The sequence below is a fragment of the Littorina saxatilis genome, linkage group LG10 (assembly GCF_037325665.1).
Source record: "Littorina saxatilis isolate snail1 linkage group LG10, US_GU_Lsax_2.0, whole genome shotgun sequence".
Lineage (NCBI taxonomy): Eukaryota > Metazoa > Mollusca > Gastropoda > Littorinimorpha > Littorinidae > Littorina > Littorina saxatilis.
This window is the reverse complement of record NC_090254.1, coordinates 14,567,825-14,589,347: the sequence shown is the minus strand read 5'-3', so window position 1 is coordinate 14,589,347 and position 21,523 is coordinate 14,567,825. Positions and strand designations below refer to the sequence as shown.

General features: G+C 41.7%; 1 protein-coding gene across 2 annotated transcripts; it reads left to right on the top strand.

Moving 5' to 3' along the window:
- The first annotated feature begins 71 nt into the window (after nucleotides 1–71).
- LOC138978232 (solute carrier family 35 member F6-like) lies at nucleotides 72–19,803 on the top strand. Of its 2 annotated transcripts, none has more exons than XM_070350901.1 (10): nucleotides 72–368; nucleotides 6,426–6,498; nucleotides 9,045–9,330; nucleotides 10,632–10,811; nucleotides 12,306–12,476; nucleotides 13,646–13,756; nucleotides 14,325–14,480; nucleotides 17,083–17,240; nucleotides 17,625–17,760; nucleotides 18,699–19,803. In XM_070350901.1, the coding sequence occupies exons 1-10, from the start codon at nucleotides 295–297 to the stop codon at nucleotides 18,797–18,799; spliced, it is 1,446 nt and encodes a 481-aa protein (XP_070207002.1). In that variant the 5' UTR covers nucleotides 72–294; the 3' UTR covers nucleotides 18,800–19,803. The 2 variants fall into 2 exon arrangements, with proteins under 2 accessions (XP_070207002.1, XP_070207001.1); XM_070350900.1 differs by having other exon boundaries at nucleotides 83–368; nucleotides 10,629–10,811.
- The last annotated feature ends 1,720 nt before the right edge of the window (nucleotides 19,804–21,523 follow it).

The following is a 21,523-nucleotide window of genomic DNA, read 5'->3' as shown; positions in this document are numbered from 1 at the left end:
ACAAAGTTTAGCACTTCTCCGCGATGTTGCACTTTTAATGCTCATTTTCTGCTTCAACTGTCATTTTCTTTTAATCCTGCATTCCTTGCCCTCTGTTATATCAAAGCTATACACAACAAGAAGCGGATAAGGAAAGTTGCACTTCTCAAAACTGAAACGAAGCGAACCAGGAAGCTGTTACTAAAAATAGCCGGGTTTTGCCGCACCGAGCACAACTTCAGTTGGAGACAGCGATGATCGAGGAAGAAATTCGACAGACATTTTGATTTTCTTCGTTCACAGACAAGCTGCAAAATGACGATCGTGGAGGACACGATCCTGAGCGTGATATACGTGGCTTCAGGCACCGTATACAGCATTACACCTGAGTAAGTCAAACTCAACACTAACTTTTTGTCTTCTTTCTACATGCAGAACTTATCAGAACAAAATCTAGAATATCACAAAAGTTCACCTATCACATCAGTTAATCAGAAGATATATCAAATTTCAAACATTTATCTAATCGTTTCTGTCATTGTGAAGTGTTACACATGTATATAGTTGCCAAATAAACTTGTTGTGGACTCTAAAAAAATTGTAAGGTTCAAGTAAGCACCTTTTGAGAGTGGATCAGTTGCTAGTTTAGTGGTTAGAGTTATAGTCAGCCTGTGCAAGCTTGAAACTGTCTATATTATGCAGACTTAGAGTTCATTAGTATTGCTGGTGTTTTGTTTTGTTTTGAATGACTGTATTATGTTTTGTTTACAGTCGGACGACCGCATGACTTACCATTTCTATCTAGAGTAATGATCGACTCCTACACACAGCAACATGAGTAACATACAAATAAACAAACACCAAATAGCTGTTAACTGAAAGTAGGACTAGGAGAGAAAAAAGAAAGACACGCAATTAAACTTGCCAGTCATACTTCCAAAGTGTCACTGATATTTATATATGGTTTATGAAATGATCAGTGGTACATGCATGTATTAATTGCTTTGTTTATTATTATGTTTTACATTTAACAATTAGATAGAAGGTACATTATTTATATATAACTGTGTTCACCTAATGGAGATGCTTGATTGTACAGTACCCCCCGCGGGTTAGGGGGAGTCCCATTTTGGTTGGGACGAGAAAGAATTTACCCGATGCTACCCAGCATGTCGTAAGAGGCGACTAACGGTTCTGTTTCTCCTTTTACTCTTGTTAAGTGTTTCTTGTATAGAATATAGTCAATGTTTGTAAAGATTTTAGTCAAGCAGTATGTAAGAAATGTTAAGTCCTTTGTACTGGAAACTTGCATTCTCCCAGTAAGGTCATATATTGTACTACGTTGCAAGCCCCTGGAGCAAATTTTTGATTAGTGCTTTTGTGAACAAGAAACAATTAACAAGTGGCTCTATCCCATCTCCCCCCTTTCCCCTATCCCATCTCCCCCCTTTCCCCGTCGCGATATAACCTTGAATGGTTGAAAACGACGTTAAACACGAAATAAAGAAAGAAAGAAAGAAAGATTGTACAGTTGAAGCTGTCTATAACGACCACCTAGAGATCGACCAAAAGAGGTCTTTACAGATAGATGCTTCTTTCTTTCTTTATTTGGTGTTTAACGTCGTTTTCAACCACGAAGGTTATATCGCGACGGGGAAAGGGGGGAGATGGGATAGAGCCACTTGTCAATTGTTTCTTGTTCACAAAAGCACTAATCAAAAATTTGCTCCAGGGGCTTGCAACGTAGTACAATGTATAGACCTTTTCGGTATCTGAGCAGCTCTCGCGAGACACGCTCTTTGTTATGCTTTGAACATCGCGAGAACTTCGAACCTTCGCTTGTGCAGCTCGCACGAGATCGCTGTACCGCATGCTTTGCTATGCTCTGAAGCTTGCGAGAGATTACGAGAGCTTAGAATACCGATAGGGTCTATTACCTTACTGGGAGAATGCAAGTTTCCAGTACAAAGGACTTAACATTTCTTACATACTGCTTGACTAAAATCTTTACAAAAATTGACTATATTCTATACAAGAAACACTTAACAAGGGTAAAAGGAGAAACAGAATCCGTTAGTCGCCTCTTACGACATGCTGGGGAGCATCGGGTAAATTCTTCCCCCTAACCCGCGGGGGGGTAGATAGATGGTGGCTATATATGAATAGGTGAATTATGTAGAAAAAACAATCTCGTCTGGGATCTTTTTGGGTGGTCGTTGTGGGCATGGTGGTTGGGGTTGTCGAGAAGTGGCCGCAAGGGCATGTTCAACTATATGAACTAGGTTGTTTTCCTAATCTGTGATCCTTTAAATGTGTTTTGTTGTCTTCAACAAGGAAGAAAAGGTCAAAAGCAGAACCTTAATTCAAAGTTCATTTAAAATTTGTTAAAACAAATTTCATTTCAGCTCCTACCTTCTTAATTACTCCTGAATTCTTTTAATTAAAACAGTCACATAATCATCAGCTCCACTTGATCAAGGAAAGATCTGTGTGTCCCTTTGTACTTGTTTTCCTTGCCCTAGTCATGAAGCTCCTTTGTGTGTGAGTGTGTGTGGTGTGTGTGTGTGTGTGTGTGTGTGTGTGTGTGTGTGTGTGTATGCATGAATGCATGAGACTGAGAGAGAGAGAGAGAGAGAGAGAGAGAGAGAGAGAGAGAGAGAGAGAGAGAGAGAGAGAGAGAGAGAGAGAGAGAGAGAGAGAGAGAGAGAGAGAGAGAGAGAGAGAGAGAGAGAGAGAGAGAGAGAGAGAGAGAGAGAGAGAGAGAGAGAGAGAGAAGGCGAAGGCGAGTTTTTATTGCATCAAACACAATGTGTATGTACAAGGGGAAAAATAATTTGTAGGTGAACAAAGTGGACTTGACCGTCCGGAAGCAAGGCAACTTAAGATCAACACATAGAACAAGAAGTAACAAGTCGCGTAAGGCGAAAATACAATATTTAGTCAAGTAGTTGTCGAACTCACAGAATGAAACTGAACGCAATGCCATTTTTCAGCAAGACCGTATACTCGTAGCATCGTCAGTCCACCGCTCATGGCAAAGGCAGTGAAATTGACAAGAAGAGCGGGGTAGTAGTTGCGCTAAGAAGGATAGCACGCTTTTCTGTACCTCTCTTTGTTTTAACTTTCTGAGCGTGTTTTTAATCCACACATATCATATCTATATGTTTTTGGAATCAGGAACCGACAAGGAATAAGATGAAAGTGTTTTTAAATTGATTTGGACAATTTAATTTTGATAATAATTTTTATATATTTAATTTTCAGAGCTTGTTTTTAATCCGAATATAACATATTTATATGTTTTTGAAATCAGCAAATGATGGAAAATAAGATAAACGTAAATTTGGATCGTTTTATAAATTTTTATTTTTTTTTACAATTTTCCGATTTTTAATGACCAAAGTCATTAATTAATTTTTAAGCCACCAAGCTGAAATGCAATACCGAAGTCCGGGCTTCGTCGAAGATTACTTGACCAAAATGTCAACCAATTTGGTTGAAAAATGAGGGCGTGACAGTGCCGCCTCAACTTTCACGAAAAGCCGGATATGACGTCATCAAAGACATTTATCAAAAAAATGAAAAAAAACGTTCGGGGATTTCATACCCAGGAACTCTCATGTCAAATTTCATAAAGATCGGTCCAGTAGTTTAGTCTGAATCGCTCTACACACACACACAGACACACAGACACACAGACACACGCACATACACCACGACCCTCGTTTCGATTCCCCCTCGATGTTAAAATATTTAGTCAAAACTTGACTAAATATAAAAAACAGAAAAAAATACAGTAAGATGAAGACAAGGATTTTGGGTTGTACGATCACACCAGTCTATTTCACAATTGATTTTCTCTTTGTCTAAATGACGCGTAGAACAGATAATTTGACAATGCAATCATGCAGTCGTAATTTGTTGTCAGTCTGTAAAAGGCACAGCGATGAGTTGGAGAACTGGTCAAGGTCAAAACAAGCACCAACGTACTTTTGACGAATTGCATTGTAAGCTGCAGGGGCATTTAAACAGAAAGTGGTTTTCATTTTCTTCCGTTGATTGACAAAATGTACAATTTCTGGATTCAGCGCACTCGGGATGATTATAGCGCAGTGTGAGTGGTGTAATGCCAAGTCTGAACTTTGTGTACATTTTGCGTATGTACTGGTTTTCAATGACACCCAGTGTGTGTGTGTGTGTGTGTGTGTGTGTGTGAGTATGTATGTGTATGGGGGAGGTGGAGGGGGGGGGAAGGAGGTCGGTGGATGGGTTTGTGGATGGATGGGTGAGTGACTCTTTGTGTCTGAATATCTTTCATATATACCGTATTTGCAGCATTGTGTTCATTCTTACAGCATCACGAGATAGGAGATCATTGTTTGTGCCCGGAAGTTATTACTGTATTGTATTAAGTGACAGATTGTTTAATAAAAGTACCACACTGATACATTGAGAGTGTCCGCTAGGCCAGGTACAGGCACACAACAAAACATTATGAACAGTGGTGTTGTCAAACTCCATTTTCACCACTGCAAATCACAACAGATCTTTACAGTTATTTCATATTCTCTTGGTCTGTCATTGTTCAAGTTTAGAGCTAGATTTGAAGTATTTGATCATACTAGCTATATGGCTGAAAGATCCAAATGCCAGTGCCTAAAATCATATGTAAACAACGGTACAGTGGAACCCCGTTCTAATCCCCCCTCCCCCCTCCCCAATTTAACTTCAATACTTTTAATACCTTGCTTTTTTTTTTAGATGCTCTGTTCATAATATCTGTACATTAACAGTCACTTTAATTCAGACTCCTTCCTTTTTAAGACCCGATCATTTAAAAAAATAAATGGTGGTTTCACATTCCTCTTACCCAGCTAGGGCTTTAGTGACACTTCCTTGTTCATGCACAACATCCCCAAACAGGCATAGCGAGGTCTAAAATAGCGTAGTTATACACGATTGTTTAATTCTGAAAATAGTGACTGAAAAAAAAGAGAGCGAGAGAGAGAGAGAGATTGAGAGAGAGAGAGAGAGAGAGAGATCGAGAGAGAGATTGAGAGAGAGAGAGAGAGAGAGAGAGAGAGAGAGAGAGAGAGAGAGAGAGAGATCGAGGGGGCTGAATAAATATTGAAATATATACCTGTATAATTATTTTTTACCAACAATGAAGCCTCTTACTGTGGTGCGATGATGCTGTGTGGGAAATTGTTTGCCTGAGTCTAGCTGTGTGGGAAATTGTTTGCCTGAGTCTAGCTGTGTGGGAAATTGTTTGCCTGAGTCTAGCTGTGTGGGAAATTGTTTGCCTGAGTCTAGCTGTGTGGGAAATTGTTTGCCTGAGTCTAGCTGTGTGGGAAATTGTTTGCCTGAGTCTAGCTGTGTGGGAAATTGTTTGCCTGAGTCTAGCTGTGTGGGAAATTGTTTGCCTGAGTCTAGCTGTGTGGGAAATTGTTTGCCTGAGTCTAGCTGTGTGGGAAATTGTTTGCCTGAGTCTAGCTGTGTGGGAAATTGTTTGCCTGAGTCTAGCTGTGTGGGAAATTGTTTGCCTGAGTCTAGCTGTGTGGGAAATTGTTTGCCTGAGTCTAGCTGTGTGGGAAATTGTTTGCCTGAGTCTAGCTGTGTGGGAAATTGTTTGCCTGAGTCTAGCTGTGTGTCTATCAGTCTGTGCATGTGTGTTTGTGCATGTGTTTATATATGGCTGTGTACGTGTGTGTGTGTGTGTGTGTGTGTGTGTGTGTGTGTGTGCCTGTGTGTGTTTGTGTGTGTCGGTGTGTGTGTGTATGAATGCCTGTCTGTCTATTTGTCCATCTGCTTGTTTGTCTGTCTGTCTGTCTGTCTCAGAGTCTGTCTCTATCACTCTATGTCTGTGTGTTACACTCGTCAATGAACATTTACACAAACTCTTGCATCCGTTACACGTTCAGGTCCTCTGAATGTGAATTGCACTGCACTCTTTGGTTGTCGGCCATGCCGTTATGATCACAACTGAGCAATTGTTGCATTAATTTTATTCTTGTGAACATGATCACACGCAATTCTGCTTATACCCTTTCTTTTTGTTTTGTTTTGTGTAGCGATTATGAACTCTATGCACCAAAACTACTTGTGAAAACCATGCTGTTGTGGATGATGAGTTATATGTTGGGTTAAGGCCACGGTGAAGATTTGTCCAATCTCCCAGGTCAACTTATGTGGAGATCTTCTGGTGCTATTTCCCTTCGTGTGTATAGACACGCAAGCTGCCAAGCACAATTTTAGAACAAGTACGCACGAAAAAGATCGTGTAATCAATCGGTCAGAGTTCGATGGGTTATAGAAACACGAAATTACCAAGCTCATTGCATCCTCCGAAAGCGGCTTATGGCTGCCTAAATTGCGGGGCAAAAACGGTCATACACGTAAAAACCCACTCGTGCATTCATTTATGTGTTTTGTGTTTGTGTGTGCAGAATCGCAAGAGGTGTGAATGCCACTGGATTGCCAAGTTTCAAGAGGCACCCATTTGAACATCCATTTCTTTTGGTGAGAACTTTTGCACATAATTATTTGTATCTTTTAGTGAGCAATAGTAAAATAATATCCAGTTCTTTTCATCAGAAGTTTTACAAGTATTGAACGTGCCCTGCAACCACCTGCCCGCAATGACCATCCCAAAAGAAACAGTAAGAAGTTGGGTTTTTTCTCTCTATGTAATTCATCCTTCCCTTACAACCATGCCCCAGTCTATTACCACCGCGTTTGGTCGGTACGTCCCTTGGGTAGGGTTATAAACAGGCTCGACTGTGTTTTTACACCCCCGGTATAGGGGTGTGTATAGGATTCGCTTGATGTGTTTGTGTGTTTGTGTTCGCATATAGATCTCAAGAATGAACGGACCGATCGTCACCAAACTTGGTGAACAGGTTCTATACATTCCTGAAACGGTCCTTACAAAAATTGGGACCAGTCAAACACACGGTTAGGGAGTTATTTGTGGATTAAGATTCTACAAGGACTTATAGAGGGACACCCCCGTTGGTCAAAGGGAAATAACCATTCTCACTGCCACCAACTGAGAAGGTTATTTCCCTTTGACCAACGGGGGTGTTTTTCCTACCTCGGAGGAATTTCTTGTTTTAATTTTTGTTTAACACTTATTTTTGTGCACTTAAAACGCACCTCTTCAAGAAATACAACCCCTGATTTTGTTTTCTCAGTCCATCAGTAGGCTACATGTAGTGTATTTGTTGTTTTAGTGATAATGTATATACACATCTAGGACTGTTTTCAGCATTGTTGATAACATGTTCTGTTTGATTAAGGGTATTCTGCTGGTATTTCCTTGTTTTTTACTACCTATTTTATTCATGTTTTTATTACTTAGTCAGTGGAAGAATTTTTTGTAATGTATGTGTGATGGTGTATGCTTTTAGGTAAGCGTTGTTGACTATGAATGTAGATGTAAATGCTTGTATAACTGTGTTTTAATTTTAAATGTGTCAAGCGCAAAGAGCATAATTGTAAAGTTATGATGTTGCGCTATATAAATGCTCATTTATTATTATTATTATTATTATTAACAATGAAACAACATCCGTTAATGCCTTTTGATGAGAAGCTTCAAGTATTTGATTCTTTTGATGAAGATCATCCTATTACAAAATTGACACCAAGAAAAGTCAATTACTGCTTCGATCTGAGTCAGATCCTCAAACCGGGTTTCCTTTGTTTTGATGTGACAGAGTTTTCCTGTTTCAGCGACAAACAAGTTCCCTGTGTGTTTGAGTCCGGAAAAGATAGGCTGCTAACGTTTTAAAATAAAGAATAACAAAAAACCAAGAAAGTTATGTTTTGGGAAGAAGAAAAGAAGTATTCACAGGTATGTTGACTTTGAAGTGGATGAACATACAATCAATTAGGAGCAAAAAGGCAACTTCGCTACATATGAGCATTGAATTCGATCTCTACTTAAGGTGGTGATCGACTTGATTGTGTGAAAAAATCTGCAAGGCTCGATCTTTTTTTATTTTTGCAGCAAGGTCCACTTGGCACAGCTAGGCACACACACACACACACACACACACACACACACACACACACACACACACACACATTCTTACATACACACAGACATACACACACGCACACACGGCCTTGGCACTGGCACACACTTTGGCACAGGCACACACACGTTGGCACACACACACACACGCGCACACACACACACACACACACACACACACACACACACACACACACTCACACACACACACACACGCACACACTTTGGCACAGGCACACACACACACACACACACACACACACACACACACACAAGGGACTGTGAGCTCCCCCGAGGCCTTCAGGACCATCGTTGAGGCCTGGCTCCGAGGCACGAGCCCATAAGCACCCCCTGTCAGAATCCACTCCATCTGCCCCCCCTCCCCTCCGCATTAGATTCCCTTCCCCTCTCTCATTAGACCCACCCCCCCTATCCATCCCCAGCGACCCATATATAATTAATAGTGATATAGGTAGAATCTTTCACTCTTGCTCCATATTGTTCGTCCTGTTAGTATTGTTTTGTTGGGGCCTAGTCGCTGGCTAGGTAGCGCTGTATGGTAGGCTAGCCCTTAGCCCAGGGCCTGAAATCGGGCGCCACGGCAAATAGTGAAAAGCAATAGCTTGCCTACCAACCAACCACTGTTTTGATTTTCGTAGGTACACTATCCACTTTATCTTTCACTCTAGGGAAATTAGGCGCACCAACCAAAATGAGGATCGTTGCCCTGTAAAGGGATTTCCTCATAAGCGTGACTGAAGAAGAAGGACACACACACACACACACACCTCACGCACACACACACCCAAACACACACACACACACCAAACACACACACACACACACACACACACACCTCACGCACACACACACCCAAACACACACACACACACACACACCAAACACACACACATACACATACACACACACACACACACACACACACACACACACACACACACACACACACACACACACACACGCTCAGGGAATAGTCAAGAATCATATAATGCTCTCCTTCCACCAGATGGCGCTCGAGTTCCTCGCTCAGGCTTTGTGTATTCCTCTCTGGCTAATCATCACTGGCGGCTACACTCCCCCTCGCAACCCCCACATCCGTAACTATGACGACAGGGGTCCTCGTTACGACGACGTGGAGGAACACCCGGCTCCTGAAGATGATGCCGACGACCAGATACTTGTACCAGCAGACGCAGGCATCCAAGCCAATGGGAACGTAGTTGTGGAAAACATAGCAGCCAGGAATGACGGCGATGATGAAATGATTAACGTTGTTGGGGAAAATGACCAGCGTAAGTTGTTAATCACGCATTAGTTGTGAACATCTGCATGTACATGGTAACTGACTTTTTACATTTAGTCAAGTTATGACTAAATGTTTTAACATCGAGGGGGGAATCGAGACGAGGGTCGTGGTGTATGTGCGTGTGTGTGTCTGTGTGTGTGTGTGTGTGTAGAGCGATTCAGAATAAACTACTGGACCGATCTTTATGAAATTTGACATGAGAGTTCCTGGGTATGAAATCCCCGAACGGTTTTTTTCATTTTTTTGATAAATGTCTTTGATGACGTCATATCCGGCTTTTCGTGAAAGTTGAGGCGGCACTGTCACGCCCTCATTTTTCAACCAAATTGGTTGAAATTTTGGTCAAGTAATCTTCGACGAAGCCCGGGGTTCGGTATTGCATTTCAGCTTGGTGGCTTAAAAATTAATTAATGACTTTGGTCATTAAAAATCTGAAAATTGTAAAAAAAAAAAAAAAAAGAATTTATAAAACGATCCAAATTTACGTTCATCTTATTCTCCATCATATTCTGATTCCAAAAACATATAAATATGTTATATTTGGATTAAAACCAAGCTCTGAAAATTAAATATATAAAAATTATTATCAAAATTAAATTGTCGAAATCAATTTAAAAACACTTTCATCTTATTCCTTGTCGGTTCCTGATTCCAAAAACATATAGATATGATATGTTTGGATTAAAAACACGCTCAGAAAGTTAAAACAAAGAGAAGTACAGAAAAGCGTGCTATCCTTCTTAGCGCAACTACTACCCCGCTCTTCTTGTCAATTTCACTGCCTTTGCCATGAGCGGTGGACTGACGATGCTACAAGTATACGGTCTTGCTGAAAATGGCATTGCGTTCAGTTTCATTCTGCGAGTTGGACAGCTACTTGACTAAATGTTGTATTTTCGCCTTACGCGACTTGTAATTCTTGTCTTTCTGTGTGTGTGTGTGTGTGTGTGTGTGTGTGTGTGTGTGTGTGTGTGTGTGTGTGTGTGTGTGTGTGTGTTGTGTGTGTGTGTGTGTATGTGAATGTGTGTGTGTGTTTGTTTGTGTGTGTGTGTGTGTGTGTGTGTGTGTGTGTGTGTGTGTGTGTGTGTGTGAGAGAGGGAGGAGGAGGGTGGGAAGGAAACCAAATCTTGGTGAATCACACAGTTCTAGAGAACGTGGGAATGTTGGAAATCTTTTGATTTTAGGTGATTGAATTTTTGCCTTTCCTTTTGAAGGTGAGTTATTGCAAAGTAAAAACATTTTGCCATGATAATAACATTTTAAATCCATGGTTTGCGACAACAGCAGGTCCAGGACGGCGACCACCAGTGGAGCCCAACAACCCGGCGTGGAACCAACGACCGGTGGATCAGACCAAGTTCAACATGTTCCTCTTCGTGGTGCCTGCTTTCTTCGATCTCAGTCGCTACGGTCTTCTCTACATCGCCTTCAAGCTCACCTACAGATCCAGCTTTATGATGATCAGAAGTGCGTGTTTGTGTTTGTTGGTCTTGTGTATTTTGTAAGGTAACCTGAGACTGCTGCTTGGCGGTGAATAGCGCTACAGAAGAATGCTTTGTAATTTTTAGTAGTAGCAGTAGTAGTAGCAGTAGTAGTAGTAGAGTAGCAGTAGCAGTAGTAGTAGTAGTAGAGCAGTAGTAGTAGCAGTAGTAGAGTAGCAGTAGTAGTAGCAGTAGTAGTAGAGTAGTAGTAGCAGTAGTAGTAGCAGTAGTAGTAGCAGTAGTAATAGAGTAGTAGTAGCAGTAGTAGTAGCAGTGTTAGTAGTAGTAGTAGTAGCAGTAGTAGTAGCAGTACATTGGAACCCCCCTTTTAAGACCTCACAAATGTGAATGAGTCTGAAAATGGAGGTTTAAGAGGTTATGAAAAGAAAATCTGAAAAGTTAAGGTCTTAAAAAGGGAAGAGTTTTCTATTGAAGGGGGGAGGGGGGGTTGTTTTACTCACTGTATTTTCATTTTTTTTGGTTGCTAATGTTTTGTTTGTTTTAGTGTTTTGGTCTTATACATGCAGCATTTCATGTAGAGGTGATGACGTGTGTTTGCTTGAGGAGGTAGCCTTTTTATTTTTTGTTCAATGTGTTTTAATTTGCTAAACTTTGTGATTAAATTTACTGGCAACTTTCTCAATGAAATGGGCAAGCCGATTGTATTCTTAATAAACATGCTTTCCAATCCTGTTTAACATTCCTTTTGGATGACATAACTGCAGGCCCCAAATCCCCCACCACTCCACCCCCACTCCGACCACCCCCCATCCACCAATGACATCCCCCCTTCCACCAATGACATCCCCCCATCCACCAATCACATCCCCCCTTCCACCAATCACATCCCCCTTCCACCAATCACATCCCCCCAACCACCAATCACATCCCCCCTTCCACCAATCACATCCCCCCTTCCACCAATCACATCCCCCCATCCACCAATCACATCCACCAATCACACCCCCCTTCCACCAATCACATCCCCCCATCCACCAATCACATCCCCCCTTCCACCAATCACATCCCCCCATCCACCAATCACATCCCCCTTCCACCAATCACATCCCCCATCCACCAATCACATCCCCCCTTCCACCAATCACATCCCCCCATCCACCAATCACATCCCCCCATCCACCAATCACATCCCCCTTCCACCAATCACATCCCCCCTTCCCTCTCTTGTTTGTGTTTGTTTAACACTTTCTACCCCACCATGTTGACCAAGTTTTTGTAGCCAAGACCAGCTGTGCTGCAGCAGGTCCCTCAGAATTGTAGTAATTGTGTAGTGACTGTGTATCAACACGCTGGAATGCAGGCGTTAGATCAACGTTACAGGAGGCGACTGAAGCTAACAGTCTGAGCGGATATATCCGTACCTGGTCGATAGACCCATATGAGTGGGTACGGATATATCCGTACCTGGGAGACAATGAGTTAAACTTGATAGTAACTTAATATATGTATGCTTCAACAGGTGCTTCAGTCCTGTTCACTGTGTTACTGCGAGTGGCGTTCCTGTCGAAACACATGGCCAAGTACATGTGGGTGTCCATTGGCATGGTGGTTGTGGGTCTGGGACTGATTGGAATGACTGACTTTGTGCACAAGACTCCGCCAGGCTATGACAAATACGGAATTGCTGCAGGTGGGTGATCTGATGTGTTCTTTGTGTGTGTAGGATATGTTTGTGTGTGTGGGGGGTGTGGTGTGGTGTGTGTTTATGTGTGTGTTGGGTGTGTGTGTGTGTGTGTACATGTGTGTGTGTGTGTGTGTGTGTGTGTGTGTGTGTGTCGTGCAATGGGCGTGTGTCTGTCTGTCTGTCTGTCTGTTGAATGTACGTTGTTTTGCCAGGACCTGACTCTGCAGGCTTTGACAACTATGGCTTTGATGCATGTTGGTGATCTGATGTTTTAGTTTAGTTCACACATATTGGTGGGTTATCATGTAGCCTGCCTTTCTGTGTGTGTAGCTGTGTCTGTGTGTGTTTACAGTAGCTGTGTCTGTGTGTGTTTACAGTAGCTGTGTCTGTGTGTGTTTACAGTAGCTGTGTCTGTGTGTGTAGCTGTGTCTGTGTGTGTAGCTGTGTCTGTGTGTGGTTGTTGCTCTTCGAACATCTGAGGATAAAACAGATTCAAATCAGATGGTAATTAGTCTTCAAAGGCCATACGGATTGCATTCTGTTTATTTTCAAATGAATGTTGAAAGTTATTTAGACAAACATTTCTGTCATGAAAAGGAAAAAGAAATGGTAAGGAAGTTAACCACAGAAAAACAGAAGAAAATATGATTATTTGATGCAGTTTTGTTTTATTTACAAAGACTGTGTGACTCTAGTTTGTGTACTGTTTGTGCTCAAATTTGACAACATTTATATACAAAAGAAACTCTAAGACATTTACTGCGTAGCAGATCTTTGATGTACACTGGTACCTGTGATGAAAGGACACCCCTGGGACCAAAGTGTCCCTTCATTGCAGGTGGCGCGTCATGAGAGGTGCTTTTGTTTGGGTCAAGATAATAGAAGAAAGGACAACTGAGGGTGTTCTTCGTTGGGAGGTGTCCTCTCATTTGAATGGCTTCACATTGCATATGTACAATGTACCACTGTACATACATTTTTCAGGCCTGCTTGATGTTCACACTTGCAAACATTGGTTGTTTGTATTACTGCATACTTTGTGCTCCCGTCGCGATATAACCTTCGTGGTTGAAAACGACGTTAAACACCAAATAAAGAAAGAAAGAAATACTTTGTGCTTACCTGGCCGCTCTGCATCAATATTCCCACAGTCTTTGTACCTTTGTCTGTGTCAGGTTGTCTCCTGATGGTGATGTCACAGATCATGATCGCCATGCAAATAGTGTACGAGGAAAAGTTTATGGACAAGCACTCTATTCACCCTTTGAGAGTGGTTGGCCTTGAAGGTGAGATCGAGTGACTGTCCCTTTTTGTCGTCTCATTTCCTCATGGGTTTTTAACATTTTTTGCTTGTTTTAGATAATAATGGACCAGCACTCGATCTGTTTGTCCTCTCAGAGTTATTGGCCTTGAAGTTGAGTGTGGCTGTACTTTTTCTTCATCTTTTCTCCTTTTGATTGTTTTTTTGTGTGAGAATGAATACCCAACGAGGCCTTGGCCGCACACATTTTAAGAGCTATTGAAGGGGTAAATAACTGGCAAAATTTAATTTTTTGTTTTATATTTTTCTTCATCTGAATACAGACAAAAAAGATTGACAGATGTGAGTGTGTGTGTGTGTGTGTGTGTGTGTGTGTGTGTGTGTGTGTGTGTGTGTGTGTGTGTGTGTGTGTGTGTGTGTCACATGCACTAAGAAAGAATCGAAAGAGAAAGGGAGAGAGAGGGAGAGAAAGAGAAAATGCAAGAATATATGTTAGAAGAGACATAGAGAAGTTAGGGGGGGGGGTCTGTACTCAGGGGTAATTAGGTCATCAATTTTGTTAATCTTCATAACCTCTGCGATGACTGTTTCAGGGTGTTTTGGGAGCGTGGTGGCAGTGATCATGCTGCTTCCGTTCAGCTTCATCAGCTCCGGACCCTTCAGTGTGCTCCAAGGCGGCCGTATTGTTGACATCAAGGATGCCTTTCTGCAGATGAAGAGCAGCTGGATTATAGCTCTCTGTGTGGTTGGTGAGTCAGTGTGTGCTATGTAGCTATGTAATATGTACCAGAAGTTGCTGGATTATAGCTCTCTGTGTGGTTGGTGAGTCAGTGTGTGCTATGTAGCTATGTAATATGTACCAGAAGTTGCTGGATTATAGCTCTCTGTGTGGTTGGTGAGTCAGTGTGTGCTATGTAGCTATGACATTGTAATATGTACCAGAAGTAGCTGGATTATAGCTCTCTGTGTGGTTGGTGAGTCAGTTTGTGCTATGTAGCTATGACATTGTAATATGTACCAGAAGTAGCTGGATTATAGCTCTCTGTGTGGTTGGTGAGTCAGTTTGTGCTATGTAGCTATGTAATATGTACCAGAAGTAGCTGGATTATAGCTCTCTGTGTGGTTGGTGAGTCAGTGTGTGCTATGTAGCTATGTAATATGTACCTGAAGTAGCTGGATTATAGCTCTCTGTGTGGTTGGTGAGTCAGTGTGTGCTATGTAGCTATGTAATATGTACCAGAAGTAGCTGGATTATAGCTCTCTGTGTGGTTGGTGAGTCAGTTTGTGCTATGTAGCTATGTAATATGTACCAGAAGTAGCTGGATTATAGCTCTCTGTGTGGTTGGTGAGTCAGTGTGTGCTATGTAGCTATGTAATATGTACCTGAAGTAGCTGGATTATAGCTCTCTGTGTGGTTGGTGAGTCAGTGTGTGCTATGTAGCTATGTAATACAGTGCAACCCCTCTTTTAATAAAGGTCAGTTTACACAGGTTAGGAATAAAACCTCTGAAAAAGCAAGGCCTTAAAAGCGAGGTTCCACTGTATGTAGCAGAAGTAGCTAGGTTCTGGCTCTCTGAGTGTGTTGTTGGTGATCAAGTCAATATGTGTTCACAGTATAGTGAGTCAGAGTACCGTGCACAAGTAGTTTGCGTTCTTTCTCTCTTTGATGTCAGTATTTCAGTGTGTATTGGGTTCTTGCTGTGTAGTGTCTACTGGCTCTCTGTGTTGTATGTATAGTGTGTAACCCAAGCAGCTGGATTCTGGCTGTGACCTCGGTTGGGTGTATGCTGTGTTGTTATTGTGTAGTTTTGCTGCCAAGTTTGTGACAAGTATCGTCTTTCCTGCGTACACAATCATGTTCGCTGTAGACCTGTACCCGGATTTCACGTGGAGCAAGAGCATCCTCTCACTGAGACACATGCCTACAGTTTTCTTCTTCTTCTTCAGCGTTCCACAATTGTCTGGTTACGTGTGAGCTCGTTTGCCCATTTGGGTTCCCCACACTACACTCTGAGAGCATAGTCAGCTTCACTCCGCTTTCGTTGAGTAGGCATGCTAGCTGGGTATTTTCGTGTTTCCATAACCCACCGAACTCTGACATGGATTACATGATCTTTTCCGTGCGCACTTGGTCTTGTGCTTGCGTGTACACACGAAGGGGGGTAAGGCACTAGCAGGTCTGCACATTAGTTGACCTGGGAGATCGGAAAAATCTCCACTCTTAACCCACCAGGAGGCAGCTAACGGGATTCGAACTCACGACCTCCCGATTAGGAGGCCGACGTCTTACCACCACGCCACTGCGCCCGTCCAACAGTAAATGGGTTGGCTGTGTTCTGTGCAGCGTGGGAATTTTGTTGGAATTAATCTCTCAGATTGACATAAGTGTTACAAAATTAATTTAACACAAAAATCACATTCTGCTCATGAATATATGCCAGGCTGTTAATGTTTGCCATTTGGGACCCTCCACCACGAAATGAGTCGCATGTCACTTCGCGCGGTTCTGCGCTAGGCTAAGTCCGGGGAGTGTCTGGTAACAATGTGAGGGTCACCTTAGTCACAGGCTTATAACTCTTATAGCTCTTTTCTAAAACGGTTTTCATCACTAGATAGAGCATAAAAAACTCTTTAGGAAAATGCAAAAATATGAACATCATACAAAGGTGACATGCGACTCATTCCGTGGTGGAGGGTCACATTTGTAAGTTGAAGTTGAAGGCTGCTCTTATCAAGTATCAAAGCCAGAACAGATATCTGGGGATGGACATAAGGCCAAAAAAAAAAAAGGTGTGGTTACGGTAACATAGCCACAAAAAAAATAGGGTAGGTAGGTAGGCAATCACTTTTTTTTTAAACTTTTTTTTTCTAATGTGTACAAATTAATCCTACTTGACAGGGAAATAAGTGTGCGACACGGGCGCTTTCGCTTTCATTGCGTTTTTTGCGGCACTCGGTTTTTTTTTTTTTTTGTTTTTTTTTTTTTTTTTGACAAATGTAATAAAAAGTTATAGGATCGGCCCCTAAAAATAGGGTAGGTCGGGTTACCGTAACCACACCTATTTTTTTTTTAGGCCTAATCGCTTACATGAAAAGGAATACATGTACAGTTGAACCTGCTCCTTCTAAGACCTTTAAAAAAAAAAGAGAAAACTAGGTCTTAAATAGGAGGGAGTCTTAAATGTGGGTAAATGTACAGATGTTATGAACAAACAATCTGAAAAAGCAAGGTCTTAAAAAAAAAAGGGGGGGGGGGAGCTTAAAAGGGCGGTTCCACTGTATGATCCCTAAGGATATATGATTCAGATGTCATGCAAAGTGTAAAATGGTGTCAACATCGTTTGTAAACAGGAAAAGTGGTGAGCAAGGTGGTGTATTACTACACCGGCACACGCTTTGTGCGTAACCAGCACGATGCAGCCAAGCGTATCACCATCGACGTGCACCATGACCTCATCATCTGGGTTATCTCCCTTGTCATCGCCTGGCAGAACTACTTTTACCCTCAGGTATGGACGATGTTTGTGGGGTGTGGTGGAGTGTATGGTGTGTGTGGGGGGTGGGGGTGGGGTGGTGTGCCGGAGCAGTATGTGTATGAGTGTGTAGGTGCATGTATATCACCAGTGTTTGAGTGTGTGAGTGAGAGAGAAAGTCTAGTGTGTTCAAGTGTGTGTGTGTGTGTGTGTGTGTGTGTGTGTGTGTGTGTGTGTGTGTGTGTGTGTGTGTGTGTGTGCATACATGTATCTGTGTGTGCATGTGTGTGTTAGCTTGTGCAGTGGTGATGCATACCATTCCTGAAACTGAGTATATCAGCATGTGCAGAAGACACACTCCCATAAAACAACACACGTGTTATGCACCATTGCACTACCGTAATGTGGATGTACTTGCAGATCATTGGGTTTATCCTGGTCCCCATCGGCATGCTGGTTTACTGTGACGTCATCCCACTGCCTGAGCTCTTCAGACCCCCAGCCGTCCCTCCCCCGGCAGGACCTCTGCAGGAGCACGAGCAGCTGCAGCTGAATGGTGAGTGTGTGGAATTCACCTCAAGGAGGGGACTGCAGTAAAAATGATGGACTAGTTGGGGAAAAGTGTGTGAGTAGGAGGGGGGGGGGGAGGAGCTGAAGTTGAGAGGGGGGGGGGGGGGTAAGAGGAAAATGGTTGGAGTAGGCGGAAGGAGATGTTGGGAATGGGTTGGGTGAGGCTGGGGAGGGGGTGGGTCTTAAGGAGGGCCTGGTCGGGGTGTAGGTGGGTTGGGAGGAGACGATGGGTGGGATGGGTGCAGGAAGGGTAGGGTAAAGGGGGAGGGAGATCAAAGGAAGGAAGGCCTTTGTATGTGTTGAGATGAACAGAAAAGGTCTACGTATGTACCAATTCGAATACAGACCCCGTCCCTGTAGCTTGAAATTCCTTCCCCAATGTACCCATCATGTGGACCACCACTGATCTGTCCATTGCATTGGATCAGCACTGGTTCACATGATGGGTACATTGGGGAAGGAATTTGAAGCTACAGGGACGGGGTCTGTATTCGAATTGGGACATACGTAGACCTTTTCTGTTCATCTGTCCAGGCTCTTGCATTGGATCAGCACAATCTTGCTCTTAGACATGAGCAACACATCAGCTGCCTACATTCTACCTGTGCAGAGTGGGAGGTGTTAGCTGAATTATTTTTGTGCCCAACGTCTGCGTCAGTGTACAATTTGAAAATTAGTTCAGGAATAAAGTTTCTGCGCTGGTCAGGCTGTCGATTTTTCGCGCATGTCCAAGAAGAAGGATGCTTCAAAAAGCAGGTTGCTTTGGTATTAATAATTAGTTAGTTAGTTAGTTAGTTGTTGCTTTTTGGGTCCAGCGGACCATATAGGCCAAATCAGCACCGGTATTAATAATAATGTACATCAAACACACATGGTTGTAGTAAAACTAGTCTCTGACACCTAGCTATCATATTTTGTCTCCAGCTCAAAACAATCGTCGTCATGCTGCAGGGGAGGGGGAGGGGGAACTGAGGGAGGAACAAGAAGACGACCACGACAACCCAGAACCTCAAATCCATCAGTGATCACCTGCTGCATTTTGCTGTTGGGAACTCCATCCTGTATCTCTCTGAGCGAGTGATGCTTAAGGAATTTAGACGGAAGACGAACGTTTTGTAGTCTGGGAGTTCATCTTTCATCGTTTTGAGCTGTTGATGCTTGAAGAAATTTAGACAGAAGACAAGCATGAATGCTTGCTTGATTGAAGCACAAATGCATGATGTGCATGTGAAAAAGTGTTTTTTAAGTGCTATGGGATGGTGATAACTAACCATGGTTTATAATTAGTAAGACAATGTTTGCGACATCTGATATCTTCATTTTTCTGGAGTATGAATCTGTACCCAAAAGTACATGTTTAAAAAAATAATAATAATCGCAAAAAATGTCCATTTTGACCCATAATTCATTCAAATATCACTACCATCAAGAAACTTGAAACAAGACTTGAAAAGCTTGCCAAATAAACAAAACCTAAATTCTGTACCATCTCTGCCCTTAAGACAGTTTAGACAGGGTCAGGAATGTCAAACCACATGCACAGGATCAGTGCTAATTAACAAACTCAGCATGGATTTCGTGCACCACAGAAGAGTAAAAGATCCAAAATAATCAAACATTGTATGCAGGGAGCCCTATATCAAGAAAAGGTTTTGTTACAAAATATGTATGTGGGTATTTGTATATGCAGAAAAATAAGATACCTAAGTCTGGAATCAAATCTATTGGGAAATGACTCAACAATCACTGCTTCGTAACATTGGGAGTTATGCTTCTTTGAAAGTTTGCTATATTTCAGATAACTTTGTCTTTTCTTGGCTGTTTATTGTTTGTTAGTTTGTTTGTTTGCATGTGTGTTTATTTGTATGTTTGTTTGTTTGTGAGTCAGTTTTGATTGAACGTGACCTTGTGCTTTTTGTTCCCTTACAAAAAAATATATTGAGCTGAAAGTTCACACCTGATAAATGTAGCTTCTTAAATTAATCATGTAATCTCCTATGAAACTCAGAATTTGTGATCTGACATATTTTTTATTTTTTTTATTTGATAGTGTTTAAAAAAACGTTCAATGGATTGTTTTATTTCATTATGGTTTTACCTGGGGTTTTTTACACAATAATTGTGATGTCAGATTATACTTTGAAGGAGCATCAAGGTTCAAAAGATCTGGGGTTTTTTCTGAACAATGTTTTTTCACATAAACTTTCGCCATTGTAGTCATTTCAATGTACAATACTTGAAATGCATTATCTGTGTGTGTGTGTGTGTGTGTGTGTGTGTGTGTGTGTGTGTGTGTGTGTGTGTGTGTGTGTGTGTGTGTGACTTAAAAGAAAGACGTCATGTAAAGCTGTTTACAATGTTTTTTTCAATGTAGCACAATAACACCAGCTTAGACATGCCTTTTTTAATATTGTAAGACTTTGGTGTTTCATGAAAAATCTCAACAAGCTTTCAATCCAAAATGCATGGAAAGAATAAAGCTTGTGCTTTAATTATATTCACCTGTTCCTTATACATGTCTTGCTACTCTGGCTACTTTGTTGTATCAAAACATGATTTTTCTCATGTGTTTCTACAAGGTTTACACACTAATGAAACTGAGACATTGCTTACAATCTGTGATCTGACTTTTTTTGCTATTTATTTTTCTATTTCATGTGCTAAACAATTTTGGATGTTACGAGTACAGAGCTTGTATTCGTTAGGTGATCTCCTGATGCTGAACATTGTATACAAGTTTATATTTGTTGATTACTAATGTGTTATTTGTTCGTTTTTTGTTGAAGGGGAAAGGTGTCTAGAGAAGTCGGTGAAGAGGGTTTCTCAATGGCTTAACTTTCATTCAAACATCATTTTGTGTGCTTATTTGATGTGTTAGTCGTCTTACTTTAACAGTGCCTTAGAGAATCAGGATCATATATAAGTTTCGGAGGAACATCCCTTTTATGAAGATAAATGTGTTTTTCGTTAGTTCGTGATGCTTATTCTCATAATTCTGTGTGCTTATTTGATGTGTTTCAGCTAGTATTCTTACTTTAACCGTGCCTTTGAGAATCAGGATCATATCCCGTAAGCTTCAGACGAACATCCCTTTTATGAAGATGAATGTGTTTTACGTTTGTTCCTTTGCTTATTCCCTCAGATGTCAGAAAACTGGTGCCGCGTAACTCTCAGTTACTGTTTCCTATATTTAGAGTGCTTACACTCCCTTGGTTTTTTTTCAGACCTTGTACCTCCTTGTGTAAATTTTAGGCATGGGAATTGTTCCGCGAAAAGGAAATTACGTTTCAGCGAAACTAAAATATTGTCCGCGGCAAACAAAAGGTAAATTAAATTATATGTATACTATTGTCTCTCTATCCATTATTTGCTTCCACGAGAACTATCAAAATATTGGTCTGAAATGCTAAAATTCGTTTTCCTTATGGGGGGGCGAAGCTCCCTGGTTCCCCCCAACGAAGCTCTGCCCCTGTACCCCGCCGGGGACTAGGCGGCCCCTGGACCTTGGCCTATTTTCAGAGTTTTTTTCTATTTTGGAATTACCATGCCTGAAATTTGTACATCCACCTCTCCAAATGTATGCTGTCAAAAAGTACTAGCGTTGAATAGGTCCTCAGAACCTGGCACTACAATCTTTTAGCAATACACTAGAACCCCCTTTATTGAGACCTTGCTTTCATCGATCTTCTGTTCATAACCTCTGTAAATGTAGCCCTTTTAAGATTTAGATACCCTCCGCGGGTTAGGGG